This window comes from Microtus pennsylvanicus, chromosome 10 (genome assembly GCF_037038515.1).
Source record: "Microtus pennsylvanicus isolate mMicPen1 chromosome 10, mMicPen1.hap1, whole genome shotgun sequence".
Taxonomy (NCBI): Eukaryota; Metazoa; Chordata; class Mammalia; order Rodentia; family Cricetidae; genus Microtus; species Microtus pennsylvanicus.
In genome coordinates this window covers 45,703,647-45,727,928 of record NC_134588.1, presented here as the reverse complement: position 1 = coordinate 45,727,928, position 24,282 = coordinate 45,703,647, and the positions used below count along the sequence as shown (strand labels likewise).

Here is a 24,282-nt window from a genome sequence, read left to right as displayed (position 1 = left end):
TACTAGGTGAGCACTCTATCACAGTAGGCCCAAATGCCCCCACCTCTTTTTTTTTAAACTTTTTTTAGTTTGAGATAGGGCCTCACTAAGTTGCCCAAGCTGGCCTTCCACTTGTCTGTAACCCATGCAGGCCTTGGGTTTATGATCCTCCTGATTCAGTCTCCTACATGTCTAGGTTACAGTCTTGTACTCCCAGGCCTGGCTGAATACCATCATCTTATTACAGTGTGTTCCCATTGGGTGGGAGAAATGTTGAGAGAAATCATTAGATTTTATTTGTGCTTTGAGATGAAATTCAGGTTACTCTATAAATACTCCCCTCCCCTAACATACACAGGCATGTAGATAGACAGACAGATAGACAAAGAGATACGCACACACACACACACACACACACACACACACACACAGCACCATCACCACTGCTGCTGCTGATGCCACCACCACCACCCTTGGAGAAAGGATTGAAAGGGAGAACCAGGTAGGTGGGCGTGGTCTGTTGTAATTGTTAGGGATAGCAGCTTTCCCATCACCCAGAAGAAGCCAAATGAGCCAAGGTAACTCCCCCTCTCGCCCCCTATCCCAAACAAGGCAGTTTCTATTCTATAGCCTGTACTGCCTTGCTTGTTTGGTTGTTTGGTTTTTGTTTTGTCAGCTTGACACAAGATAGGGTCATCTTGAAAGAGGGAACCTTAACTGAGAAAATGCCTGTAGACAAGTCGGTGGGATATTTTTTCTTGAGTGATGATTGATGTGGGAGGGCTTAGCCACTATGGGCAGTGCCGCCCCTGTGCAGGTGGTCCTGGGTTGTGTAAGAAAATCACCCGAGAAAGAGCCCAAGAACAGGGCATTAAGCAGTGTTGCCCCATGGCCTTTCTTCACTCCTACCCTGACGTCCCTTTCTGATGGAAAGCAGATTGTAAGATGAAATAAACCCTTTCCTCCCCAAGCTGAGTTTGGTCATGATGTTTAGCAACAGAAAAGCAAATTACTATAAGATCTCACTCTATGCTTTAAAACAAGCAGGATCGCTATGGCCACTGTGAACTGATTCCAGCAGTTTAACAGGCAAATATCAAGGACCTAGCTAGCTAAACTTTTTCTTGGCAATGCATGTATGAAACATTTTTCCTTTGTTTTAAGAAAGTAGGGGTTATCTAACGGAGCTTTATCCATCAACCAGTAAGAACGACACATCCACAGAAGAACATCCAACACCACACAGTCAACTGTCCAGTGTGCAAACCTACCTTTTCTTTGTGGAGCACATTTGCGGCAGCTTGGTTAACTTTTACTAAAGCTTCATTCCCATCATGTAGGCTTTTCTTTTCTTTCCACCTTCTCAGACGTTGTTCTTGAAGCCAGGAACTTTCCATTCTTGGTTTCATCCAGAAGACAAATATTTCTGGGAAAACACTGTGTTTCAGCCATTCAGCAATTCTGCTGTTATGTAACTGACCACACTAAGACTTTCAATTAGCTCTGGTTACATTTTATTGAAGAGTGTCATAGAATAACTACGATAATTTTTTAAAAAACATTTGTAGGCTTTTAAAATAGACAGAACTCTCTTAAAAATCCGTGTTGCATCTCACAACAATGGCAGAGGGCAGTGCCTGTTTGAAATATTGACAAGTCCGTTGACTGTCGTCCAGCACTGACTTCAGCTGGAGAATTTCTAAGTGCAGTGAGCTTTCTTCCCATCCTTGCTTCCCACAGCTCTGGCCCTCCTCTTTCCATCTCGTGCTCGTCGCTGGTACTTTTTGTTTTTCTCTTGTGGGGCGCATATTGAGGCCGGTTGCATGCTGCCAACACCCCTGCCCAGCGCCTGTGAACTCTTTCTGCACATGGGCTAGCTCACATTTCCTGCACATGGGCTAGCTCACGCTTCCTGTACATGGGCTAGCTCACGCTTCCAGCCTTCGCCTCTTTCCAGTCAACTCCTCAGTCACTGTCTCCAGTTTCTCTCTCCTCAGAACGGAGCCAGTATTTTGTCCCCAAAGCAGAATCCCTGTTTATTTTATCTTTATTTACGTGTCCCTACATTCTGAGTTCTAGTCCTGAAACTTTTAACTTGTTTATTTATTTGCTTTGCTTGTTCATTTTCTTGTAGCATGACACCTGTCATCAAGTTGCAGCGTTTGTTCTTCCCATGCAACTCTGATTCAAAGCCCTCCACTTGTCCCTGAGCGTAGCTGCTCATTTAGAAGGGCATTCCTTCCACAGCCTTCTCTCGGCTGTTTTTCCTCACTAGCTAATCTATAGACACGTGTGAGAGTCATCTAGTTTTTAGCATTTCAGATGATCTTTAAAGTCTTTATTATTTTTTGTACAATATATTTTGACCCTTTTTACCTTCTCCCAGCTCCCCCCACTTCCTCTCCACATTCCTATCCACCCAACTTCATATTCTCTCTCACACACAAAAAAAAAACAAACAAAAAATGCCGAAGAAAAGAAAGTCAAAACAGACAAGCAAACAAAAGAATATAAAAAAGAAAGAAAGAAAAAGAAAATCAGAAAACCTATCAAATCACGAGTCCACTGGAGTTCACTTGTGTTGGTATTTCTCCTGGGGGTGGGGCAGCCAGTGCAGGCCTGACTACGTGGTGACACTCTATTGGCGAAACCAACTTTCTCTCCCCCAGTGCGTCTCAATTGCAAGCAGCCTCTTGGCTAGTGGTGGGCTACTTTGTCTATACCTGTTTTCCTGGACCACAGGGTCCAAATCTCATCTTTTTCTGTCTCCTTTGAGCGTGGCGTCCTCCCTTTTCTTCCAAAGCATGTTTCTCTTTGTTCAAAAGTCTAGGTGACAACAACCTTTTACAAAATGCTGAGCCAGACAGTGAGAGCACACACCCTTAATCCCAGCACTCGGGAGGCGGAGGCGGGTGGGTCTCAGTGAGTTCAAGGACAGCCTGGTCTACAAAGCAAGTTCCAGGACAGCCAGGACTGTTACACAGAGAAACCCTGTCTTGAGACACCTTAAAAAAAAAAGCTGTATTATATGATACATTTTAAAGAATAGTTTTATTTATTCTTTGACAATTTCATACATGTATGTATATGGTCCATCTTAATTATATTCACTCCAACTCTCCATTCTCATGTCCCTCCTGGAAGACTTAAAACTTAATATATTTTAAAACCATGCACACACATGTGTATGTGCATTTAAGTGCAAGTGTCATAGAAGCCATGTATGCCTGGAGCTGAACTTGCAGCTGCCCACTCAATTGCTGGCAACTGAACTGGGGTCCTTGCAAAAGCAGTATGTGCTGTTGACTTGAGTCCACCTCTCCAGCCCCTGCAAGGCTTTTCTAGAGTGAGCCTTGCCTGCCGGTTCTGTCCTCTCAGTGCCCCTCACTCCGCTTGCTCTGGTCTGCTAGTCTTACTTGCTGATCTTTAGTGCTGGGAAATCACCTTTCACCCAGTTCCTAGATACTTTTCTTTCCTTTTGAAGTATAATAAACACCTTTAAGATAGTGACAGTATCTAAGAGTTATTTGTCATTCAATCCTATTTATTAGTCCCTTATTGACTTTATAACGCAATCCCCCCACCTAGCTGTCAAATCATCTCTCTCTCTCGCTCGTTATGTTTGGCATCTGCAGTGCTAATAACCATAGCAGATCTCTGTCTGCTCAGCACTGTAAGGGTCTAGCACAAAATGGTGAGAGAGAACCTGGCATCACCTCTGCCTTCATAGAGTTTACAGTCTAGTAAAAGAGTCTTAGGGCTGTCAGTGTGAGCATTAACTGACTGAGCTGCGAGGAAAGAGGGATGGGGGCTGTGACTGCACGTGATGAGCGTGTTTAGAGCCGAGCCAGAGGAGGCTAGGGTGTCCTCCTCAAGGCCCTCTGGCAGGAGGAGTCGGGCATGTCCAAGACGTCTAAAGCGAGCCAGCAGCTGAAGTGTGAGAACACGGTGGGGTGAGGGGAAGGAAGGAGGCTGCGGTGGGCAGAGGCCAGCCTCAGCCAGGCTGTGTGGGGTGGAGGAAGCAGTTAGGCTGTCCTTGGCGACAGGAAGTCCCCAGAGGGGTAAAGAGCAGGAGGAGATGGTAATGTTATTGGAAAAGATGCTTTGGCTACTGCGAGGGAACAGAATGGGTTGAAGTAGGCAGGAATGACTGAGCGCTGCCTTTTTCTGGGACTGTAGCAACTCAGTAAATGTTGTTCACCGGACTGAACACTATGAGGCTTAGGGCTCTCTCTGATCTTTGTGGAGTGAAATTCTGTCTTCAAGCTATAGAATCTTGAGCTACTTCAAAGAGGGGCTAGATTTTTAGTATCATTACTTTCCTGCAGCTTTTGCAATTCTTTAACCTAACACATGGCGGCTCCTACTGCCAATTAGCGTGGAGTAGTCCCCAGGTGTTGGGTGCTGTTCTAAAGGCTTGATGTGTATTATCTCAACTAATACTGGGAGCCAATGACAGATGTGTTTGCATTTCCTATCTTCTTCATAGAACCAGGAGGCTTGGAGTGAAGATCTTGCCTTGGGGTGAAGTGGCTGTGCTAGACCTCGACTCTAGGTGACTCTGACTGAAGAGCCCTTGCTCTTTGCCATTTTGCCATGCCAGTCTCCCTTTCTTGAGGCTCACTCCTACTTCAATACCACACTTTAGCTTTGGGGAAGAAAAGGCAATCTGGCTCATTGTGTAGTAACTCTTTCCAGAGTCACTCACTCACCGTGCTCTCTGCAGTGTGTTGTTACATGCCACACAGAACCTGGCCGCATGCGTCAGCTGATTGCTCTGTTTGATTGTTTCATCTCTGTGGACACATTTCTGACTGTGTCCTTTTTTCTTTCACAGAGATCTGTAATTAGATGAGGCATTGATGTGTATTAGCCACAGGTACGAATGGTCTCCCATAACTCGGCTTCCTCTATAGGTAAGCATCGCCAGCAGTTGGGAGTAACCACAACAAATGACGAAAATATTAGTTGAAGAGCATTTGCTGTCATGGCCACAGGAGCCCTCCACCTTGGGCCTGCCAGTTGCTGAATGGTATTTACTTATATTTCCTCCTTCTTCATTTTCCATCCCTTAGGGCAGCCCTTTCTCTAGTTACAATAGGACTGTCTAAAATTGGCTCATAATTTGCCTGCATGAATGGGATAATCTACTTGCAGAACATTGAGAGTTTTAGTTGATACCTTATAGTATCTCTGTGATGATTAACAAGGTCACTTTGAGTTGAGAAAATGACAGTGACTGTCTGTTGTTTAAAGGACATTCATCTTTGACCAAGCATAACCGGTGCCTTATCCTTTGCAAAACAAAGTTGAAAGTTCAAGCACAAAGCAGGCGACTGGGGCGACCTTAGGGTTTGGGTTTTTTACTTTTTATTTCTTTATTTTATTGTAGGGTTGGCGATTGAACCTAAGGCCTTGTACATACTGAACACACACTTTATCAATGAGTTGCACCCCCAGCCCAAGCCCACTTTTCACACTGGAAACAACCATAAGAGAGTGCCCAGGTGATACTGGGAAACTGAGTGTTGGAAGCTATTGCTAAGCAGCACAGCCTGCAAACCTGAAGACCAGGGAGAAAGAAGCATTCATGGGGTTGTCCAGAGGATCGAGGGCCTCACATTTCAGCCATGGTTAACTCTTGCTGGAGGTAAAGTTAACAAGTATCTGATTTATTTGTTTTCTATTCCTCCAAAATTGTTGTTAGGGATCTATGGAGATTTGAAGGCATAGTTATTAATAAAATTATTGCAAACGACAATTACCAGTTTCATTTCAACTCTATTAGTAGTGAGTAGGAAAGGCTGTCCTGTAGGTAGTCGTTGTGGGGAGGATGGAGTAAGGCAAGGTACGGAGGGACGAGAGACCAAGACCACTCACTTCCTTTTCTTCCCACAGTTATTGCTATTACCCCTTCTCTCTTAGGGCTGCTTTCCTCTAAACTGTTGTTTGTTTGCCTTTTGAGACAGGGTTTCTTTGGTTGTCCTGGAACTTGCTCTGTAGACCAGGCTGGCCTCACAGAGATCCACCTGCCTCTGCCTTCCAAGTGCTGGGATTAAAGTCGTGCACCACCATCACCTGGCTCCTCTAAACTTTTGACTGGGCATAGGCTATTTTAGGCCAGTCTTGAATCTGGGGCGACAAAGCTGAGGTCTTGTTACTTCTAGCCATCTTGTGTTGGCATTGCCATTTTCAAGACAAACTTTTTAAGTGACTTCATTAAGGTGTGAGTGACACGTGACGTGTATATATTTAATATTTATAATTTGATGATCTTGGAGATCAGGACAAAGTCATGAAACCATCACCACCATCAAGGCAAGGACAGGTGCATCTTCTTCAGTGTTTCTTCCTGCTCCATTATTATTGTTGCTATCATGTTAACATAAGATCTGCTCTCAGGCACCTTAAAATGCACAATATGGTAGCTATAGGCCCTATGCAAAAATGATCTCATATTACTGAAACTTTGTATTCTTTGGCCATTACCTTCCTAGCCTCCGACTCTCATACCCACCAGGCATCACCATTTTTTTCTGACTGTATGTGTTTGGCTACTCAGATTTCGTATGGAAGAGAGATCTTACATTGTCTTTCTGAGCTTGACTTCTTTCCCTTAGCATAGCATCCTCCAGGTCCATCCACGTAGTCACAAATGACAGGACTTGTGTATCTCTAAAAACTGGACAATCCATCGCATCACATTTTCTCTTAACCACTCATCCATCCAGTCATCAGAGCTGGACTGTCTCTGTACTTGCCATGGTGAATAATGCTGTAATAAACACGGAAGTGCAGGTGTATCTTAGAGATCTGGAGTTACATACTTTTATAAATACCCAGAATCGGTATCACTGAATCCTATGGTAGATGCATTTTTGACTTCTTGAGTAACAGCTGTACTGATTTTCATAGTAGATACTGCTTCCATTCCTAACAGTATACGGGGATCCCTTTTCTCTGTGTCCTTATCAACATGGCACCTCAATGTACTTACCTCCTTTTCTTCTTCCTTCTCCACCTCCCTTCCATCTTCCCTTTAAAAATTCATTTCCACTTAGTGTATGTCGTAGTCAGAGTTTCTGTTGCTGTAGAGACGCGATGGCCACAGAAATTCTTCTAAAGGAAAACATTTAATTGGGTAGCTTACAGTTCAGTCCATTATCTAAGTTGATTGCACTGCAAGTCCGGGTTTGAGCTGGATCCTCTTCTTCCTCCCTTTCCACAGCAGGTGCCCAGTCAAGATGCTGCCATAGGACGAGAGGGAGAGAAGAGCGCCTGGGAGGGGCTTCTGAGGTCCAAGCCACCTTCTCCAGGAGTTTCTAGAGAAGAAACTGATGATCTAGGAAGGAGTTTTCCAATACGCTTCAGATTTACAGTCTGGATTGGGTTAGAGCACTAATAAAATCAATTTCAAGGGTTACTTTCTGTCCTTGGTTGTCTCTTGCTGTCTTCAGGATCACCAAATAGGTCTTTCAGGTGTGACCCAGGGCCCTGAGGAAGGCCTAAGAAGTCTGAGGTAGGGCCTCCACTATTTTCTCCGGGGTTCCTGGGATACTCTGTCCTAAGCACTGAGCACAGTGGAAGGAATGTGTGTATGTGTGTATATGTTTGTGGACGTATTTGATATTTAAATTTCTGAAACAGCCACTTTGGTTGAAAAAGGACATTCTTCTCCCTACACAGTCTTGGACCCCTGAAGCTTGGGGCTGTCCGAGGAGCTTCTGACGGAGTGACTTGAGGACACTCTGAAGTGCGCAGAGAGCCCTTGCTTCCTTGGTATGCCCTTGCTGTCTGTCGTTTCTGCTCTTTTGGGGACATGGCTCATTTGATTTCCTGACATTTCAGCTCATGATGTATTTATTACTAATCAAAGCTCAGTGCTATGCCTTAGCACAGCAGTTAGGAGGAAGTCTTTTTCAAATTGATTGGGGCGTGACGCCTGTAAAACAAACGAGCCCTATGGGTTTTGTGATTGGTGTGGAGTTCTGGAAGGGGGTTTGGCTGCATTGTAACCAGTTATCTCTTTCTGTTGATTTATTGAAACTAGATCTTTTAAAATGTAATGTATTGTTGCACATAGATCTTTGTGTTAAGATAAAATTCTCACCAGCAGCATCCTCTGAAGGACTTTCCCTGCCGCAGTTAATCTCACTGGGTCCTCACAGTGCAGACAACCTATGGCCACTCACAGGGACTCCAGAGACCCCAGGACCACTTATGGCCCATGCCACATACTGTCAGATCCAGCAAGACCCTCCCCAACTTTGTCTGCCCTCACCCACAGTAGCCAGAAGGCCTTAACTAAGCCTTATCAGGACAGGTGGTGGAGCTGATGCCTGCCTGTAATCTTAGAACTCAGAGTACAGAAGCAGAAGGATTGCCACAAAAGTTCCAAAAGTTCAAGGCTAGCCGGGCCACCTTTTGTCAAAAAGAAGGAAATGAACAAGTATGGACTATAGGAACAGTCCAGGCAGTTGCAGGTGCTTGATAGGATAGAGCCCCCGGGCACGGTTTTTAGATACCCAGGTATCTTCTGACTTTATCCTAATAAGAAGCTTCCCTGAAGCCGAGGGCCCTCTGATTTAATTACTCCAAATTCAAAATAGCAAGCAGATCACACAAGTGTCCTTCATCCTGAATTTCCCCAGTTTCCTTCAGCGAAGCAGGCAGCGGAGGCCGCGCACACATGTGGTGTGGCACACATGGTTCTATTTTGGCACCTGGTGGCCACCAGGAACTCCCCCCTCCCCCCCATGAACCGGTCTACTTGAAAGCATCGTTTCCCAACCACTCCAGAGCTGGAGAAACGATTGCTCACTGCCTTGATCCGCGGGGCTTCCGAAAGGGAGAGTGCGCTCGCAAGCACAAACAGGAAAGCCTGACATCACGGAGTGGCGGGGAGGAGTCTGTGGCCGCGGGCTCCCGGGCTGCTCGCTCGCTCGCTGGCCGCTCTCCTTTGTGGCCGAGTCGCGCGCGGCGGCGGCGGGGCAGCAGGACGCGTGGGAAGCACGGGGACCCGGAGCCAGACCAGAGAGACGCCGGGGCTGCCTCGGAGCAGGGCGCATCATGCAGTGTTCGCGTACCGGAGAGAAAACTGAGAATGAAATTGCTTTGGCAAGCTAAAATGGTAACGCGAGTTCCCTGCCTTTCCCGGACGCTTCTCTGCTGGGGGAATCTTCCCACCTCCCGCTTTCTCGGGCAGGGTGGTTAGAGTCTTGTCGAAGTGATCGGAGCCGCCCGGATCCGCGCTCCAAGGGAGCTTTCTCACTCTGCTTTGTGTCCCTCCCTCTCTGCGCCTCTTCTCCCTAGAAACGCTGCCTGTGTACTCAGGCATCGCCCGCGGGGTGTCTGGGACAGATGCGTGTCAGGAGAGCAGAGCTTGGAAAGAGCTTGAAAGTCAGTCTGGGGGAGCGGTGCAGCCTCTGCCTCCCCGCAGCAGCCCTTCAAGGCAGATCCCAGGTTTAGCAGGGGGCATAGCTATCCACGGGGTCGCTGTGTGAATTTCAGTGGAAGCTGCATGAGGATGTGTGGCTTTCTCTGCACTTGCCTGAGTTGTTTTTACGGAAATAAAAACTTTCCCCATTCCCCCTAACTTTTTTGGATTCCAAAACAGTAAGAGGAGAAAAAGACATACAACTTCACTTCCCAAAGAGAGCTTTTGGCATTAACACACGTGTTTGCGGGAGTTTAAAATCGACATTGCTCAAATGTTTGAGCACTTAGACTCTGAGGGATAAACTTTTGTTTTTGCCAGTGAGTTATTTTTCGTTTCACTTAAAGGGACAGACTTGATCAAAATTAAACCACAGTTTCCTTATGAAGAAAAAAAACTTGAAAAAAAAAAGGATTTAAGATATGTGGCTAGTCTAGGAAAAATAACTGAACTGGAGAAGTCAGAGGATCCTGATACCACAGGAAAGGGCTGTGGGCCAAGACAATCTCAGCCTTGCCTATTGCAGTGTGTCTTGTATGCTCTGATTGGAATATGTATTCCCAACAGCCCATCTTGGGCTTTGAGTGCTGCTGGAAGCAGGGAAGCAGCTCGGAGTGTGGTGAGCAAGGGGAAGAAAACAACAGCACACGCATCGACCCTCTTTTTCTTTCTCTTTATCCCATGCCTGGCAGAGCTCGATTCAGGACTGGGGTGAAGAAGTTGAGGAAGGAGCTGTTTACCATGTCACCCTCAAAAGAGTCCAGATTCAACAGGCGGCCAATAAAGGAGCGAGATGGCTAGGGGTGAGTAGAGCTTCCTAGATCCTGAACTTTGGAACGTCAGTGTCTGCTCTTCTGTGAATATCATTATTATTTAGCCAAGGCAGTCTCTCCCCCGCCCCCCGTTGGCCTTAAAAAGGAAACTGCTGATGGCCAAGTGTTTGCACTAGCTGCAAAGGCCTGTTTTAGTACTTGGTGTTTTCCAAAGCATCTTCCTCGAGTTTGTCAATAATTCAGAACCTTCCGGAAACATCTTGTGGTACTTGGCAAACAGACTGGGGGTGGCGTGGCAGAAGATGACAGACACATGGAGAACCGGCCGGAAAGCATAGCTTGGTTCTGCAAGTGTCATGGCCACTGTGCCCAGAAGGCACCCTTTCTTCCCTTATCCCAGAAACTAAGGACGCACAAGCAACAGGCCCTTACCCTGCTTCTTCTGAGGGGGCAGGTTCCCATTGTGACCTTCTTTCTAGTGTGGGAGGAGGCTGATGCATACTTAGGATTGGGACTTTGCCTGTAGAGTATGGGGCATGGAGTGGAGACACTTGGTAAAAGCTGCTTTCCATAAACTATTGGGGAGGATCATGTGAGTTCTTAATTTGCCCGGTGAATCTTTCAACACATCCCAAATGAAGGACTGTGTGAGACAGAAAGCCTGGCAGCAGGAGCACTCCTTGGGAGGACATGTGGGAGAAGGAAGGAATTCTTTAGCTGGAGAAGAGAATGGTTATGGATGACATGGGAACCTGGAGAGGGAAGAAGCGATGGCTGGAGGGTGTTTTCTTGGCTTCGATAGAGCCATGCTGGGGCTTTTGTGGGTGATGACCTGAAGTGGGGAGCAAATACCTGCATTGCAACTTACCGACTTTAGTTTCAGAACACTCAAGGTCTGAAACAGTGTCTCCAGATAAAGTGTGGACTGTCCAGGCTGTCCTGGGAGGAGCAGAGGCAACATGACTTGTAAGTCTCAGTATTTGGAGGCTGGAGGCCAGGGGCCATAATCTTCTGCCATGGCTGCTGACACAGGATTTTTCTTTTCTCACATTGGCCTTCCCTGCTCAGATTTCCCTGCTTCTATGCTTCGGTCAGGATACTTTAGACTAGGACAGTTTGTTGGTGACTACGAAGATGTGACCTACAAAGACAGGCGCTTTCTCCATGAAAAGTAGCAGTTTTTCCGTACCAGGCATGTGCCTTACTCAGAGCGTGGGCCTAACACGAACTGTGTGGAGAGCGCTGGCAAGTCGCTGTGTTGCTTCTCTTGGCTTTATTATATTGGTATATTATTTAAGTGTGATGTTGGCATGGTGTTGACCTGTATGGCTATTTCTAAATGATTGATCAGTTCTAAACCAGTCGTCTTCAAATAGCCTTTGCGTTTCTGGGCTGTTCTCCTCTCTCTAATGATACAAATGTTGCATGGGTGGCAGTGTTGGTGTTTAGCGAGGAGCATAGTGGGCGCATACAGGGGACCCCACCCCAAATAAACTGTCGCTCATTTAGATGTTGACAGCCACTTAGTGATTACACTGGATTCCACTTCTCCCCTCATCCAGCTTCTCTCTGTAGCCTTAGATTTATAGAGTTCAGAATAGCTGGCTCTGAATGAAACCGTCGGTCTGAGATATTGAGAAGAAGGATCATGTAAAATTGTTACTGGTTCTTGAAGGAATCCTGCCCTCCTCAATTTGACAAGTGACTTGGGGACACCACACCTCATCAAAAGTCAGAACTCTTCACCTTAAACGCCACGTGCTTTCTTGTCTTAGGTGCCCTGTGGAGAAGCTCTGTTTTTGGTCTCTGAAAACCCCAGACTTAATTTGACTCAACCAGTTGAGACACGGAAACTATGAAATCTTTCTCTTTTCTCCCAGTTGGTTTCCTCGTGTTTGTTTTCCTACATTCCAGTAACCTATTCAGCATTCTTTAAAGTGGACAATTTTAGAGTTAATGGGGTTGAGGTGAGGAAGACGCTTCATACATACTGGGATCTGACAACAGCTTTTATGGGGGAGGTGCCATTATGAAGCCTCTTTCTTTTATATACAAGAAAACAATGCCCAGAGTGAGTCATTTGCTCACAGGGTCATAGAGTTCAGAAATAGTACAGGCTGGATTTGTATGTGTTATCTCTTTGCTGTCAAGAATTACCCAGACTCTAAAAGCTGTTTCCATAGTACTTGAGGATATCATTGGTGCCCAAGAATAAGGACACTTCCAGTATGCTTCCCCTAGAGATCACTCCTGGTGCAGGATTTCAGAACTAGTCTTCTGATCTTCTTTATGCTTTGATTGATAGCCAGAGCTGCAAATTATGAGATGGATTATGATGATGTATATCTTACTGATAGGCTTATCACTTAGGATGTGTAAAGTTTGGCACCTAATAGAAGTATAAGAGGTCCTTTGGCATGTGAGTGTGGGCATAGCCTTGGTACTGGGTTTGTAGTGCTATTCAAAAAGGTTATTCGGAAAGCATCAGGAATTCAAGGTCATCCTCTTCCACATGGTGATTTCAGGGCAGTCTGAGCTGCCTCAGGCCCTGTCTAAATGACAACAATGACAACAGTCCCCAAACCAAGCCAAGTTTCCAAAGATGGACCACAGTTTTTATATTTCTAGTGGTAAGATTCAGGTTAATTAATATTCAGTTCTAGGAAGTATAACTAAATAATTACACACTTGGGGCCAGAAAATGGCTCAACTGTGAAAAACAGTTGTTGCTCTTGCAGAGACCCCATGTTTGGTTCCCAGCACCCACATGGTGGCTCACAACCACCTGGAACTCCAGTTCCAGGAGATGCAATACCTTCATGAAGGCGAAACACTCATACACATAAAGCAAGTAAATCTTAAAAAGGTACAGAATAATTACACATTCTTAGATATGAAGTACATAAGCCAAAACACTTAAGTCATACTATTTTTTTCTTAAGTTGGTGCTTTTGCTTGTGATCATTTGAGAACCCTATGGCAATGGTCCTAAAACAGATACTGAGTGTGATCCGGGCCTGGCTTGCTCAGATATGCAGTGGTAGTCTTTCCCATTGGCAGTGTGGGTATATTGACAATAGCAATGAAATTTGACCCATTTTTTCTTTACAATAATACCTAAAGTTGGGACAATTTTACCAACGCATATCCCTCAAAGTGGCTCCAGTCAAGCCATAGACTCACACAAGCCTAAGGCTGGAAGAGACTTTAGAAATTAATTTCAGCCAACTGTTCTTTTAGTTTGTAGCATTTTGGAAGGGCAGTTGGTCAACTCGTTTTTTATCTTTGATACCACCATTGCAGTATACATCCACAGTGACAGGAACAATGAATTGGAAAATACCAATGTTCTCTGAAGTAGGAAAAGTCCCTGAAGGGACAGGAGAAGAGCATTCTGGGAAGGGGCTTTGGAGTCTGCAGAGCAGGACAGATTTGTGGCCCAGAAAAAGGTTATCATACCTAGGATAAGCATAACATTGAACTGTTAGTAACAGGCTCACTTTACATCCTTCGGGGAGTGGACTGGGTCAGGGGATGGTAGTCTTGTGGTTTTTCTCACTTCTATACTTCAGTAGTCATGTGACCCTGTGGTATGGTCCTGATACCCACTTTCCAGTGTCTAGTGCTTGTCACGCTCTTGCACAGTCAACTCTTGATGAGTTGAAAGTTTTGGTAAGTAGGAGACAAAAGTAAACTAGAAGAGGATGGACTACAGAAATAAAAAGATGTGGGAAGCGTATGTAGATGTAGGTGGACTGTGGGAGTGCGCTGGTGACCTATGGATGGAGGCGTTCCTTCTCGGTCACACTGCTCATGTGGACTCTCCCCGATAGTGGCCGTGGTGTTGCTGTGCATATTGCATTCCTGTGGGGCACTTCCCTGAGTTGTCAACTAATTTGGATGCTGGAACTCAGATGAGCTGTGCCTCTGTGTGTCCCAGATCATCCGGGGCCTTGTTATGTGCTTACCTCATGCTGCTGTAATTGTCTGTTTGTTTATACTTCCCCTAGATGGAATCATGTAACTACAGCCATTAAATGTTTGTTGAATGGATAGATCACACTTCATCCTTCTTTGTGGGACTAATATTGTCTTGATTAATATGAATGTATGGTTGCTTCTCATTTAAAGCCAAATCACTATGAAGACGTCAGCCTATAAGGAGGAGCAGAGGGGCGTGGGAGCAAGAAAATCAATTAAGTAATGATTATTTATAGCTGTCTCAACATTCTTTCTGGAACAGAGCAGGGCACACACAAAGATAGAGATTATTCTTTGTAACAACAACAACAACAACAAAACATTCCCAGTGCCTTTTAAAACCCTGAGCTCTGACTGTGCCTGCCTGTGGAGGAGCTCTGGAGAAGGAAGGGCCTCTTGTGAGTTAAGTCCTGGCAAGCAGTGCGGTTCTGTGTGGCTGGAAAGAGGAGTGGGGTTGGAACTGAGAGGAGATAAGCCCCAGAGGAGCCTCTGGTTCACTATTGGTCATCCCTGTCTTCATCATGGGCTGAACTGCTGGAATGTTTAATTTAGGCTCTGGAAAGTAAAGCTCAAAATGTAGCAGCCATCTGAAAACTAAGCAACTGGTATTTTTCATTCTGACCTTGGGAACATGTTTCTCAAATGATTAGTTCAATAATGAGGTAGCCTGTGCCAACCAGGACCGCGCAGCCATTAGAACTGCCTGAGATACCAGTTTCTTGTCTTTCGGTGCTTTAAAATTCTCTTGAGGTCTGTGTAAGGAATAGGTATTATCCAATTAAGAATATCCATTTCAGTTTGTCGATCCATAGAATACTGAATTTACTTTAAAAAATGTTTGTCTAGGGGCTGGAGAGATGGCCCAGTGGGTAAGAGCACTGGCTGCTCTTCCAGATGATCTGGGTTTGATTCCCAGCACTACACGGCGTCTCACAATCCTCTGAACTCCAGTCCTGGAGGATCCAACGCCTTCTTCTGGCCTCTTTGGTTACTGCATGCATGCGGTAAACAGGCAAAACATAAATATATAAAAATAATAAATAAAATGTTCACAAATGCTCAAAAACCCATGTCTACCTTTAGCAAATAAGAGCAGCATGAACTTTAGAGGTATATTAACTCTTTATACCTAAAAGTATGCATCCTATTCCTACGACAGACGTATTTCTTTCTTACTTCTCTTAAGCTACATGGTAAGTCCTTTGGAGTTTTGAATTAAGAAAGAAATGGAGAGATACGTGGCACGCCTCTCTGTGTTAGCTCGTTGTCGGAATCTGCCATGGCACTGGCCTGTGTGTTTTCGTCTCCTTTCTCCCCAGCATAATTTCCTTTTACACTTCCCCTTCTAAGGGATCGGACTCTGCCGTGACCCCCGTCCACGCGCTGCCTTAGAACATGCACAAAAGTCAAGGAAAGCATCTCTGCCATGATGTGTGTTTGGGCAGAGAAGTCCATTTCTATAAGCAGAGCAAGACAAGTGCTGGAAAGGGGGAGCAGTCCTACAAGTTGCTTCATTCCCTGAGAGACTCAAGCCAGCAGTCTGTCTGTGGCTGGCCAATGGGTGTGGCTAGTTGCTCGGAGTTGCCGTGGAGTTCTCTGAGCTAGCTTCTGGGTCATTTTCGGGCAAACACAATCAACATTTCACAGATAACATGCTAAATATGGGGATACAGAGTTCAGTGAAACAGCCTTCTAAAAGGATTACAAGCAGGGGACACAAAAAGCCAACCTGATTCCAGTATGTGTGGTGGATGTGATATCTGCTGGGGACCATGAAGAGACAGGGGTGGTGGGCTGCCCAGGTGTGCTGCGCTGCAGGGAGGGCTCCTCCGTGGAGGACCATGGCTGAGGAGGGGCCTAAAGCTGGTCTTAGGGCCCTGACACTTCAGAGAGCACAGCGTGTGGGGAGGCAGGGAGGCCAGCGGTGGGATTTCTGTGTGAGGCTCAGCCTGGGGGAGAGGCCGGAACTTGGTGGGGAGATTGACAAGAAAGGGGGCGGGAGAGAAAGGCAGGAACCTGGCATGGAGAGTCATGACTCTTAGCTGTGGGGACACCAAGCTGTGGAATTGGAGTTGCCCTATGATGGGGCCATCACAACGAAGGGCTTTAAACAGGGCATTGTGACCAGATGTGCGTTTTAGAGTAATAACGGAGTCTGAAGGAGGATGAGGGAGGATGTGGTGGAAGGAAGCCCGACTGGAGCCAGGGGACCCCACAGGAGGCATGTGTGGTATTGGGGTGAAGACCTGAGGGGAGACAATGACAGCAAAGTGAAGAGGCCTGGGGAGGAGTGAGTGTCATATGTGTGTGTGTGTCTGTGTGTGTGTGTGTGTCTGTCTGTCTGTCTGTCTGTCTGTGGTGGTGGTGGTGGGGTAGATGGGGTCCCATAGGCAGGCAGAGGTCTTGGACACTTGGCTTTTCATGAACTGGCCAGACCAAAGCTGGCCTGCTCTCTTGAGGACAGTGTCACTGTCCTCTCCTTGAGTCAAATGTACTAAGGTAACGCACTAGCAATGCCTCCTTTCCCAGGAGGGGAAACTCCAGGTCTGGGTGTGTGTGATGCGTGGTGACCAGAGACCTAATCTCAATGAAGGCTCACCAAGACAGAGGCAGGGAGCTCTGCATAGCTTCTCAGATTCCAGAGGACTCTGTGGCCTGGTTCTTCTGTTTTTCCCTGCGAAGGAAACACTGTATCTGTAGACAGGCCGGGAGAGTGAATGCAGAGCCCACTGTCCTGTGATCAAAGAGCTGTATTCTAGACAACAGCATTTAAACTAATAGTCACGTTGTTAGGGACACAAGACATTTTACAGTGAGGTGTTCTGCTCTTTATCTCTGTCCCTACTCAGTGTCCAGCCCGCCCTGCCCCTGTGTGTCTGGGCTGCTGGCATTCCTGCCTTTGGAGGAGCACTGCGGTTGCTGGCTCTCTCTCCCTCTGCTCCCTCTCTCCCTACAGCCTACATGTGCAAGTATTTTCTCACCCTTTACTTTCCAGGACTTGTGTATTTATACTGTCACTTTTCACTGGATAATTGATCAAACCTCACCCTTTGGTCACCTCTTGGCCATGTGGTCGTTGAGATCGCCTGACTAGCTGTAATCTGACAGCTGCCTTTAGTTTTTTTTAAGACTACAAATAGAGGAAGCACCGGAGGAATAAAGATAGAACGAGCCCCCAGCGTTCAGTAGGCAACCAGTTAGTTGCCTGCTGCAGGAAGTCTGTGCACATAGAGAAAACCCGCTCTTACGTGGCTCCTTCAGCCCCCACTGTAGAAAGGCTGGGTCTCAGCCTTGCTGTGGCCCAGGTTCTGCTCTGATGATGGGGCCTCTCTAGCTTCTTTCTCCAAAGCCATTTCTTCTTTACTGTCCAGAACGTGACTCCTCAGGGTACCGGTGGTGGCAGTTCTGGAAGAGATGATTGTCAGTGGTTTTAGATAAGTTTTGAACTCTCATTAAAACCACAAACAAACAAGTCCTGACATCTTCTAGCTTTTTATTGCTCAATGTAATCCATTTATGTGAATTCAACAGTAAACCGTATCCCATGTACATAAATCCCAGAGGTTTCTGGTATGTTTGCTTTTATGTCAAGTATTCAACAATGCTTCCCTTTTTGAATATTTTCATCTTTCATCAAAGTGAAGCCAAGGCCGAATCTTTTATTTCATAATTCTAAAGACAGTTAGAAGGCCCAGACCATGTCTTTTCTGCTGACAGTGGCTGCTCTTGGTCACCCCACCAGCCGAGTCTCTGCTGGCCCTCACTAGTGACTCTTGTCTAGTCACAGGCCTGCGGCATCGTCACTGGGGCGGCGGGCTTGGAATCTGTGGATGGTTCTTATCTCAAAATTAAACACACGGACATTTAATGGATATAGGTAAAAATAACCAAAGCTGGATTAGAAGCTGGTTAAAAATACAGTGCTTTATGGTCCCTCCCCAGTTGAAAGTGCAACACTTGAGGTTGTTCATTGAGGTAACTGATAACCTCAAATGGAAAACTCAGGAAATCGGAAGCATTGGGTTAGTGTGCAAGGCATCAGGAAAAACCTGGCCGTCTCTGTCCAAAGGTTGACTTCGAATGGCAGACACAATAAACAAAGACTTCCTTAAAAATGACTTAAGCAAGCATTAGCAGGGAGAGCCCAGCACCCTCAAGGCCTGGCTGGAGAATTAGCACGCTGGTCTTTGAACTCTGCTGTGTTTTCCTAGGAGCTGGGCCCTCCTGGCTATGCTTGCCTCTCAGGGATATTTCCTGTGGGGGGCCTGGGTTAGGAAGCCTGCTTGATGGAATCAGATAGATCTGCTTAGAAAATTCATCTCGGCCTACCACATGCTGGACCGGCTGGAGCTAAGAGGTTGTGCACCCCCTCCCTCTAAGCCTGGGTCCCTCTGCTGTGGAGAGGATCCATTGCCTTTCTGATCTCATTGCTCTGGGGTAGGAATGACTCACGCTAGTAAGGTGCTCACATAGCGCCTCCAATCTGGTGTACACTTGCTCACTAGCTAGAGGACCTTGTCTGCTCCCCACTGTGGAAGCCGCTTTTGAGCCCAGCTGAAGAGCTTTAAAGAGGTCTGTATGGCTCTGCTACATGGCCCCCTGAAGCTTGGCATTATGAGCAACCTCAGGTTGCTTAGGAAACTGTATTAAGCATGTCCCCATCTCTGTCCTCTCATTTTACACGCAGTAGTGCAAGGCCAAACCATGGCAGGGGTTCGTAAAACTTGCTTATTCAAATAATAGTTCCCTTTCTCGTGGCTCTGACAAAATGCTATATATAAGTGCTTCAAGGAATTTGGTGTGTTCACGGCTTTGGAAGTTTCAGTCTGTCATGGGAGGGAGGGGGTGGAGGACAGGAAACGCAGAGGAGAAGTGACAGGAAAGGTATGTGGTACAAGACCCTGCTCCGAGGACACATCCCCAGGGACCGACTTCTTCAGTCAGGTTCCGTCTTCGTGTCACCACCTCCCAACAGTCACCTTAGGTCCTAAATCTGCAAACAGATTAAGCCCAAATTGTCAGAGTGCTCTTGCTGCCCGGCTTCACGGACAGACATGGTCCAGAGTGTGCTTTACTAGTGTGTGGGTCCTGGACCAAGCCAGGGGATAATCAAGATGAACCCTCATGAGTATCTGGTGTTTTCTGTGTCTGCCCGCCTGCACAGTGCAAGGCTAAATCCTCAGGGGCCAGTGGTTTGCATTTCAATCTCCTTCTGTTTTTCTAGACTTAATTTGATGGTAATATTTTTATGTTTTTTTTTTAACAGGGTGGGAGTAGTTAGGGGTCCTTGCTGCTCTTGCGGAGGACTGGTGTTGAGTTCCCAGCACTCGGTAGGGGTGACTTACAATCACTTGTAACTTTAGTTCTGGGAGATCCAACGCCCTCCTCAGGCCTCCATGGGCACAGCACCCCTCACAAACACATACAGGTATATAAAATTTAAAAAATGATAAACTTTGTAAAGATACCCAGTAGTGGCAGTGATATTTCTGGTGGATAATGGGAAGGGAGGAAACAGTTCTATCTCATTATATTAGACTCAGTTGGACAATATTTAGGGCACTAACAAATTGTGCTTGCAGGTCCTCAATACGGTGTGGGGCAATGGTAAAACCTCTCATTGTCCACTTGCTGATGGGTTAGAATACTTGAGTCCCAAGCCAGTAGTGAACTGCTTGACTCTGAGACTGCCACATGATCTTTAAGTCCTGTGGTTCTGTAAGGTGAGGTAGCGCTTGTTTTCCCTTCTGCCTGTGGGTTGTATGAGGTTACTTAGTTAGCTAATATCTATCGCCGAGTCCTAGTACAAACAGAGGGAATCCTTCTTGTTATTTATCCTCTCTACTCACCACCCAGGGGCCTGAAGGACATGTTCTGCTCCTTAGTCCCACCTCCCTCCCCTCATTCTCTAGGAGATGGGCTGTGTTTTCCTCTTCCCACCTGCTGCCCACCTAGTTGGGTGCAGCGAGGATGCCGAGCCTGGGATTGTCTGTGGATAACCCTTCCTCGCAGGACTCTGAAGAGAGCTGTCGTGAGCATCTAGTACAGGAAAGCTTTCCACTTCTCTCTTGGATGTTCCTTTTCTCGCTGGCACTTTTAATTTTCTGCACAGAGAGTGGTAAAGCAATAGCAAAATCAGCTCTCAATTTGAGGCCAATGTGGATTTGAACTTGTGACCTAATGCCAGAGGTAAGACTATTACTGACCACCCAGAACCCACCTTCCTACAACATAGGCATTTAAAACGCTTCCTTCGAGTAGTCCTGTGACTGCTCTCCGTGCTTCCTTCCCACCCCAGCCCCTTTCCTGTGGCATCGGGGACACAGTTCTAAAAGTCCCATTTTCCTCCCTGCCTTTTCACTTGCTTGTTACAGATGCTTCCTTCTTGCCTTCCATCTCTCCTGTGTGAGTTCCTTTTTTTGTTCTCGTTCCTTCCTGTCCTTTCTGGGTTAAAAATAGTCCCCAGGGTTTTTGACTGGTTGGCCACAGATCTGACCTTCCTTCTATTCAAATGGGCCTCTCCTGAGCATCTTGTGGTGCTGTCCTATCCCGCTGAGAGAGTCGCACCTCAGGACCCATGCTGTTAATCTGTGCCTGCTCTCATCTGATTTGTGGGGCTAACCGACCCTTGTACCCAGAGCGCGAGCTGAAAATTAAGTCTCCTGTACCAAGTGGCTTAATCAGTGACTTGCTCACTCTGTTCCTGATAAACAGTGAGGTCTCTCTGCCTGCTGACTGCGTGTGGTGCAGACGAAGGGACTCACAGTGACATTCATCCTCATGTGACACGGTGACACTGTAGTCAGCGCAGGCTCGTGAACCAGCTTCCAAAAACCATGCTAGCCAGGGTGTCCTGGGGCGTGGGGCTCCTGATGCTCTGCCCCCTGAAAGGTCTCTCGTTGCCTCAGACATTTCTCTATGAGCCACCCTTGCTTGGGGTTGGAAGATTATGTTATTCTTTACAAACTAACTTCTTAGCTGTTTATAACTGAGACAGTCCCCAAACGAACGTCCTCCGGGACAAACGCTTGATAAACTGGGGATGACCAGTGGCAGAAGTGCTTGCCTGAGCCTCTTCATTATACCTAGTGAAGTTCATACTCCGATTCGACTTCCTGTGCCACGGCCTGTGCCATTGTGTCTGCTCGCTAGGCTTCCAGTCTCAAAGACTGATGGGCAGCTCTGCCTACCTTTCCAGTCAGCTCAAATGCCATCTTTTGTCGTCTGTTTTCCTAACCTCTTCTGGATTTATTGCCTTTGGGGGAGCAGGGGTGTCCTTACTACTTACCAAAAGCTCCATCACAGCATTTGACATGGTGATATTTTTGTTTGCTTGAGACAGGGTCTTGCTGTGTTAGCCAAGGCTGGCCTCAGACTCACTGGGTAGCCCGGGCTGGTGTTGAGCTTGTGTTTTTCCTACTTCAGCTTCCTGAGTATTGGGAGTACATCATCCATGGTCTTTAGTTTCCTTTTCCTTCACCCTGTTCATTTTAGTGCCCTGAGGCTTGGGTCATGTTTCACTAATCTTCGCGTTCCCATAACCTGGGGCATTGTCTGAGATGTTAGCTATCCTCAGTGGCATCTGCTTTCATGTTTGCTTGTTTGTTTTCATGTCTTACTACACAGCCCAGGTTATCTCAGAACTAAAACATGTATATTTAATGATGTTATTTCTTGTCGTTGGTTATATGCTCAGGATCAGTCTTTTAAACAAAGGAAAACATTGACTAATAATGAGCTAGAATGTAATTCAGCCTCTTCCACTGAGATGGATGTTGTAGACTTGTTGTGTCTGCTTTCTGAAGGGTGTTCCTCTCATCAGGACTCACTGGCAAAGAGATGAAGGGAAATGCAGCTCAGCTGTAGGGTGTTTGCCTAGTGTATATGAGGCCCTGGGTTCTACCCCTGCACTGTAAAAGCCAGGCATGGTGGACAAGCCCCAGTACTTGAGAGGTATCAGTGGTGTGTGTGTGTGTGTGTGTGTTTGTCTGTGAGTGGAGGGATTCTTTTGTGTGTGTGTGTGTGTGTGTGTGTGTGTGTGTGTGTGTGTCTGTAACCTTGGATCTTTCAGAGATCTGCCTGCCTCTGCCTCCAGGCATGGCCATAAAGGCATCTGCCCCATCCCCCACCAGTAACAGTTCTTCCTTTTGCTTATTGCCCTCTGCTCCTTTATTCGCTGATACTTTTTGATATGACTGCTGTTGTGCTTTCTGTTCAGTTTTGTGAAAAATAGCAAATACTATTTTTCAGAGCGAGTTCTCTAAGGTTTGCTTTCTGGTTTGTGGTATTTGTTAGGTTTCTGACCCCACAGGACCCCCACCCCCACCCCCAGTGCTCTCAGACTGTGTTGGAGGCACTCAAGGTGAAAATGTCTGGTATTGGCTTACAAGCCTACTTTCTGGTCTCTTCCTTGTGAAATTCCTGGCTCTTATCAGCATTCTGGAGCCTGTGGAGGAGCTGGAGCCGATAGCGCAGTGTGGGATGAGGGCACATGACTACATGCACAGGGGATTCAGCAGGCGTGGCCCATGCCTTCCTCCCCAGCACTGTGTGGGCTGGGCTGGGGGGGACACGGGACCAGAAGCCCTAGGGTTGCACTGCCCGATGGTAGCTTCTGGTCACTGCGCCTGCAGAGCACTTGAAATGAGTTCCTCTGGACTGAAGGACTGCCCACGCAAAGTCGACTCCAAAGTGTGAAGACTTGATGATATAAAATATCTCAGTGATTTCTGGTAGTGAGCTTATGATAAAATCATGACATCCTGGGTGGGACAGGTTAAAGAAAATATTGTTAAAAGTTCATAAAAACATATTTCTCTTCACCATTTTAAATATGACACAGAAGTTACCCATGGCTTCAAACAGTGTTGTTCTCAGACCTTAATGTTCAAAATGCAGGTTATGGGTTCTGAAATCAATTCAGTGGTTAAGAAAATAGTCTTTTAAAATTAGAATAGAATAGGATAGAAATACCCAGAATGACACTGTTGTAAAACTTTTTGTTTAATAATACATGTGTTTAGGCTAGACCCCAGGTAAAACATGCCCTTTTGTAGAAACAAAAAACAAAAACCACGGAAACCTGTGAATCGTGGTCCGAATGTCTGCGAGTCACTGTTCTGGTGGCTGACTTCATCTGAAGCATTAGCAGAGGCAGGTCCGAGCGTATGGGTCTGCGGGGTTGGAGCTGGTCTGGACCTCCTCTGCCACAACACCCTGCAGAGCTCAATGCTTCTCTCAGCCAGGAGACACCAGAGCGAAGGGAACGAGGCACTGCAGTTCTGTCCACTAAGGCTGGCCTTTTGAGCCCAGCCCTAAGGTGCCCCTGGAATTTAGAAGAAACTTGTGTTTTGCTTTGTTTTTGTTATTAAAACCTTTTTCAAAGTGGTCTCATGGGTGGTGATTCTTTCTAAGAAGTGAGTTGTTTCTTAGTGACTTTTAGGCTCAAAGCAGATTTAGTAGAGTTTGTTTTGTTTGTGACTGCAGAGCCTTCCCTTTCTGTGTCCTGCTGACGTGTGAAGAGGCCGGCTGGGGCTGGGGGAGTCTGAAGGGGCTGCTGCTCTAATCCAGGAACACATCAGTCTTCTTCCAGAAAAGATGTCCTCACCATACAGTAGATGTAGGGCCGGTCACCAAGGCTCTATGTTTAGACTGATTTCTAAACAAAGACCACTTACAGTCATGGGGAGGGGCAAAGTCCTCTCCTCAATAATAAAGTTTATGAGCTTACATGGCCTTGTATTTATTCTGACAGTTGTAAAAATTCTTTCTAGTTGACCCATTTTTCCTTTCTTAATTAAAAAAAATCTGGCAGCAAGAGTAAGAAATGCGAAACACGTGACTAGCGCTTCAGCTCTTTCTCCTGGAGCCAAAGTCTTTAAAGTTATGTCTTGGACACACTTGATTTTTATAAAACTGCTGCCCACAAAAGCCCCCAAACCTTTGTTCCTGAGCTTGTAGACTTACATGGTATTTGTCTTGAGGACGGAATCTTAGAGCACAGCATTTAGGAGTCCCTGAACTGGAACCGCCTGCGAAGCATTTGCTGCCCCAGCGAGTTAGCTCATCCTCGATGTAGACAGGCCAGGCAGGCAGCCTTTGCCTCTCCCTCTC

General features: G+C 46.4%; 1 protein-coding gene across 3 annotated transcripts in view; it reads left to right on the top strand.

Annotated features, from left to right (window-relative positions):
* Positions 1 to 24,282, top strand: part of Rgl1 (ral guanine nucleotide dissociation stimulator like 1) — a 271,229-nt gene that overhangs the window by 157,236 nt on the left and 89,711 nt on the right. The window contains exons 1-2 of one of the 3 annotated variants that reach the window (XM_075988231.1): positions 8,784 to 9,109; positions 10,108 to 10,218. The exons of 1 other annotated variant lie outside the window; for it this stretch is intronic. In XM_075988231.1, coding sequence (XP_075844346.1) covers positions 9,083 to 9,109; positions 10,108 to 10,218 — 138 coding nt within the window. In that variant the 5' untranslated portion in view covers positions 8,784 to 9,082. Of the gene's footprint in view, positions 1 to 8,783; positions 9,110 to 10,107; positions 10,219 to 24,282 lie in introns of those variants that run through there. One more of the 3 variants, XM_075988230.1, reaches the window with a different exon arrangement.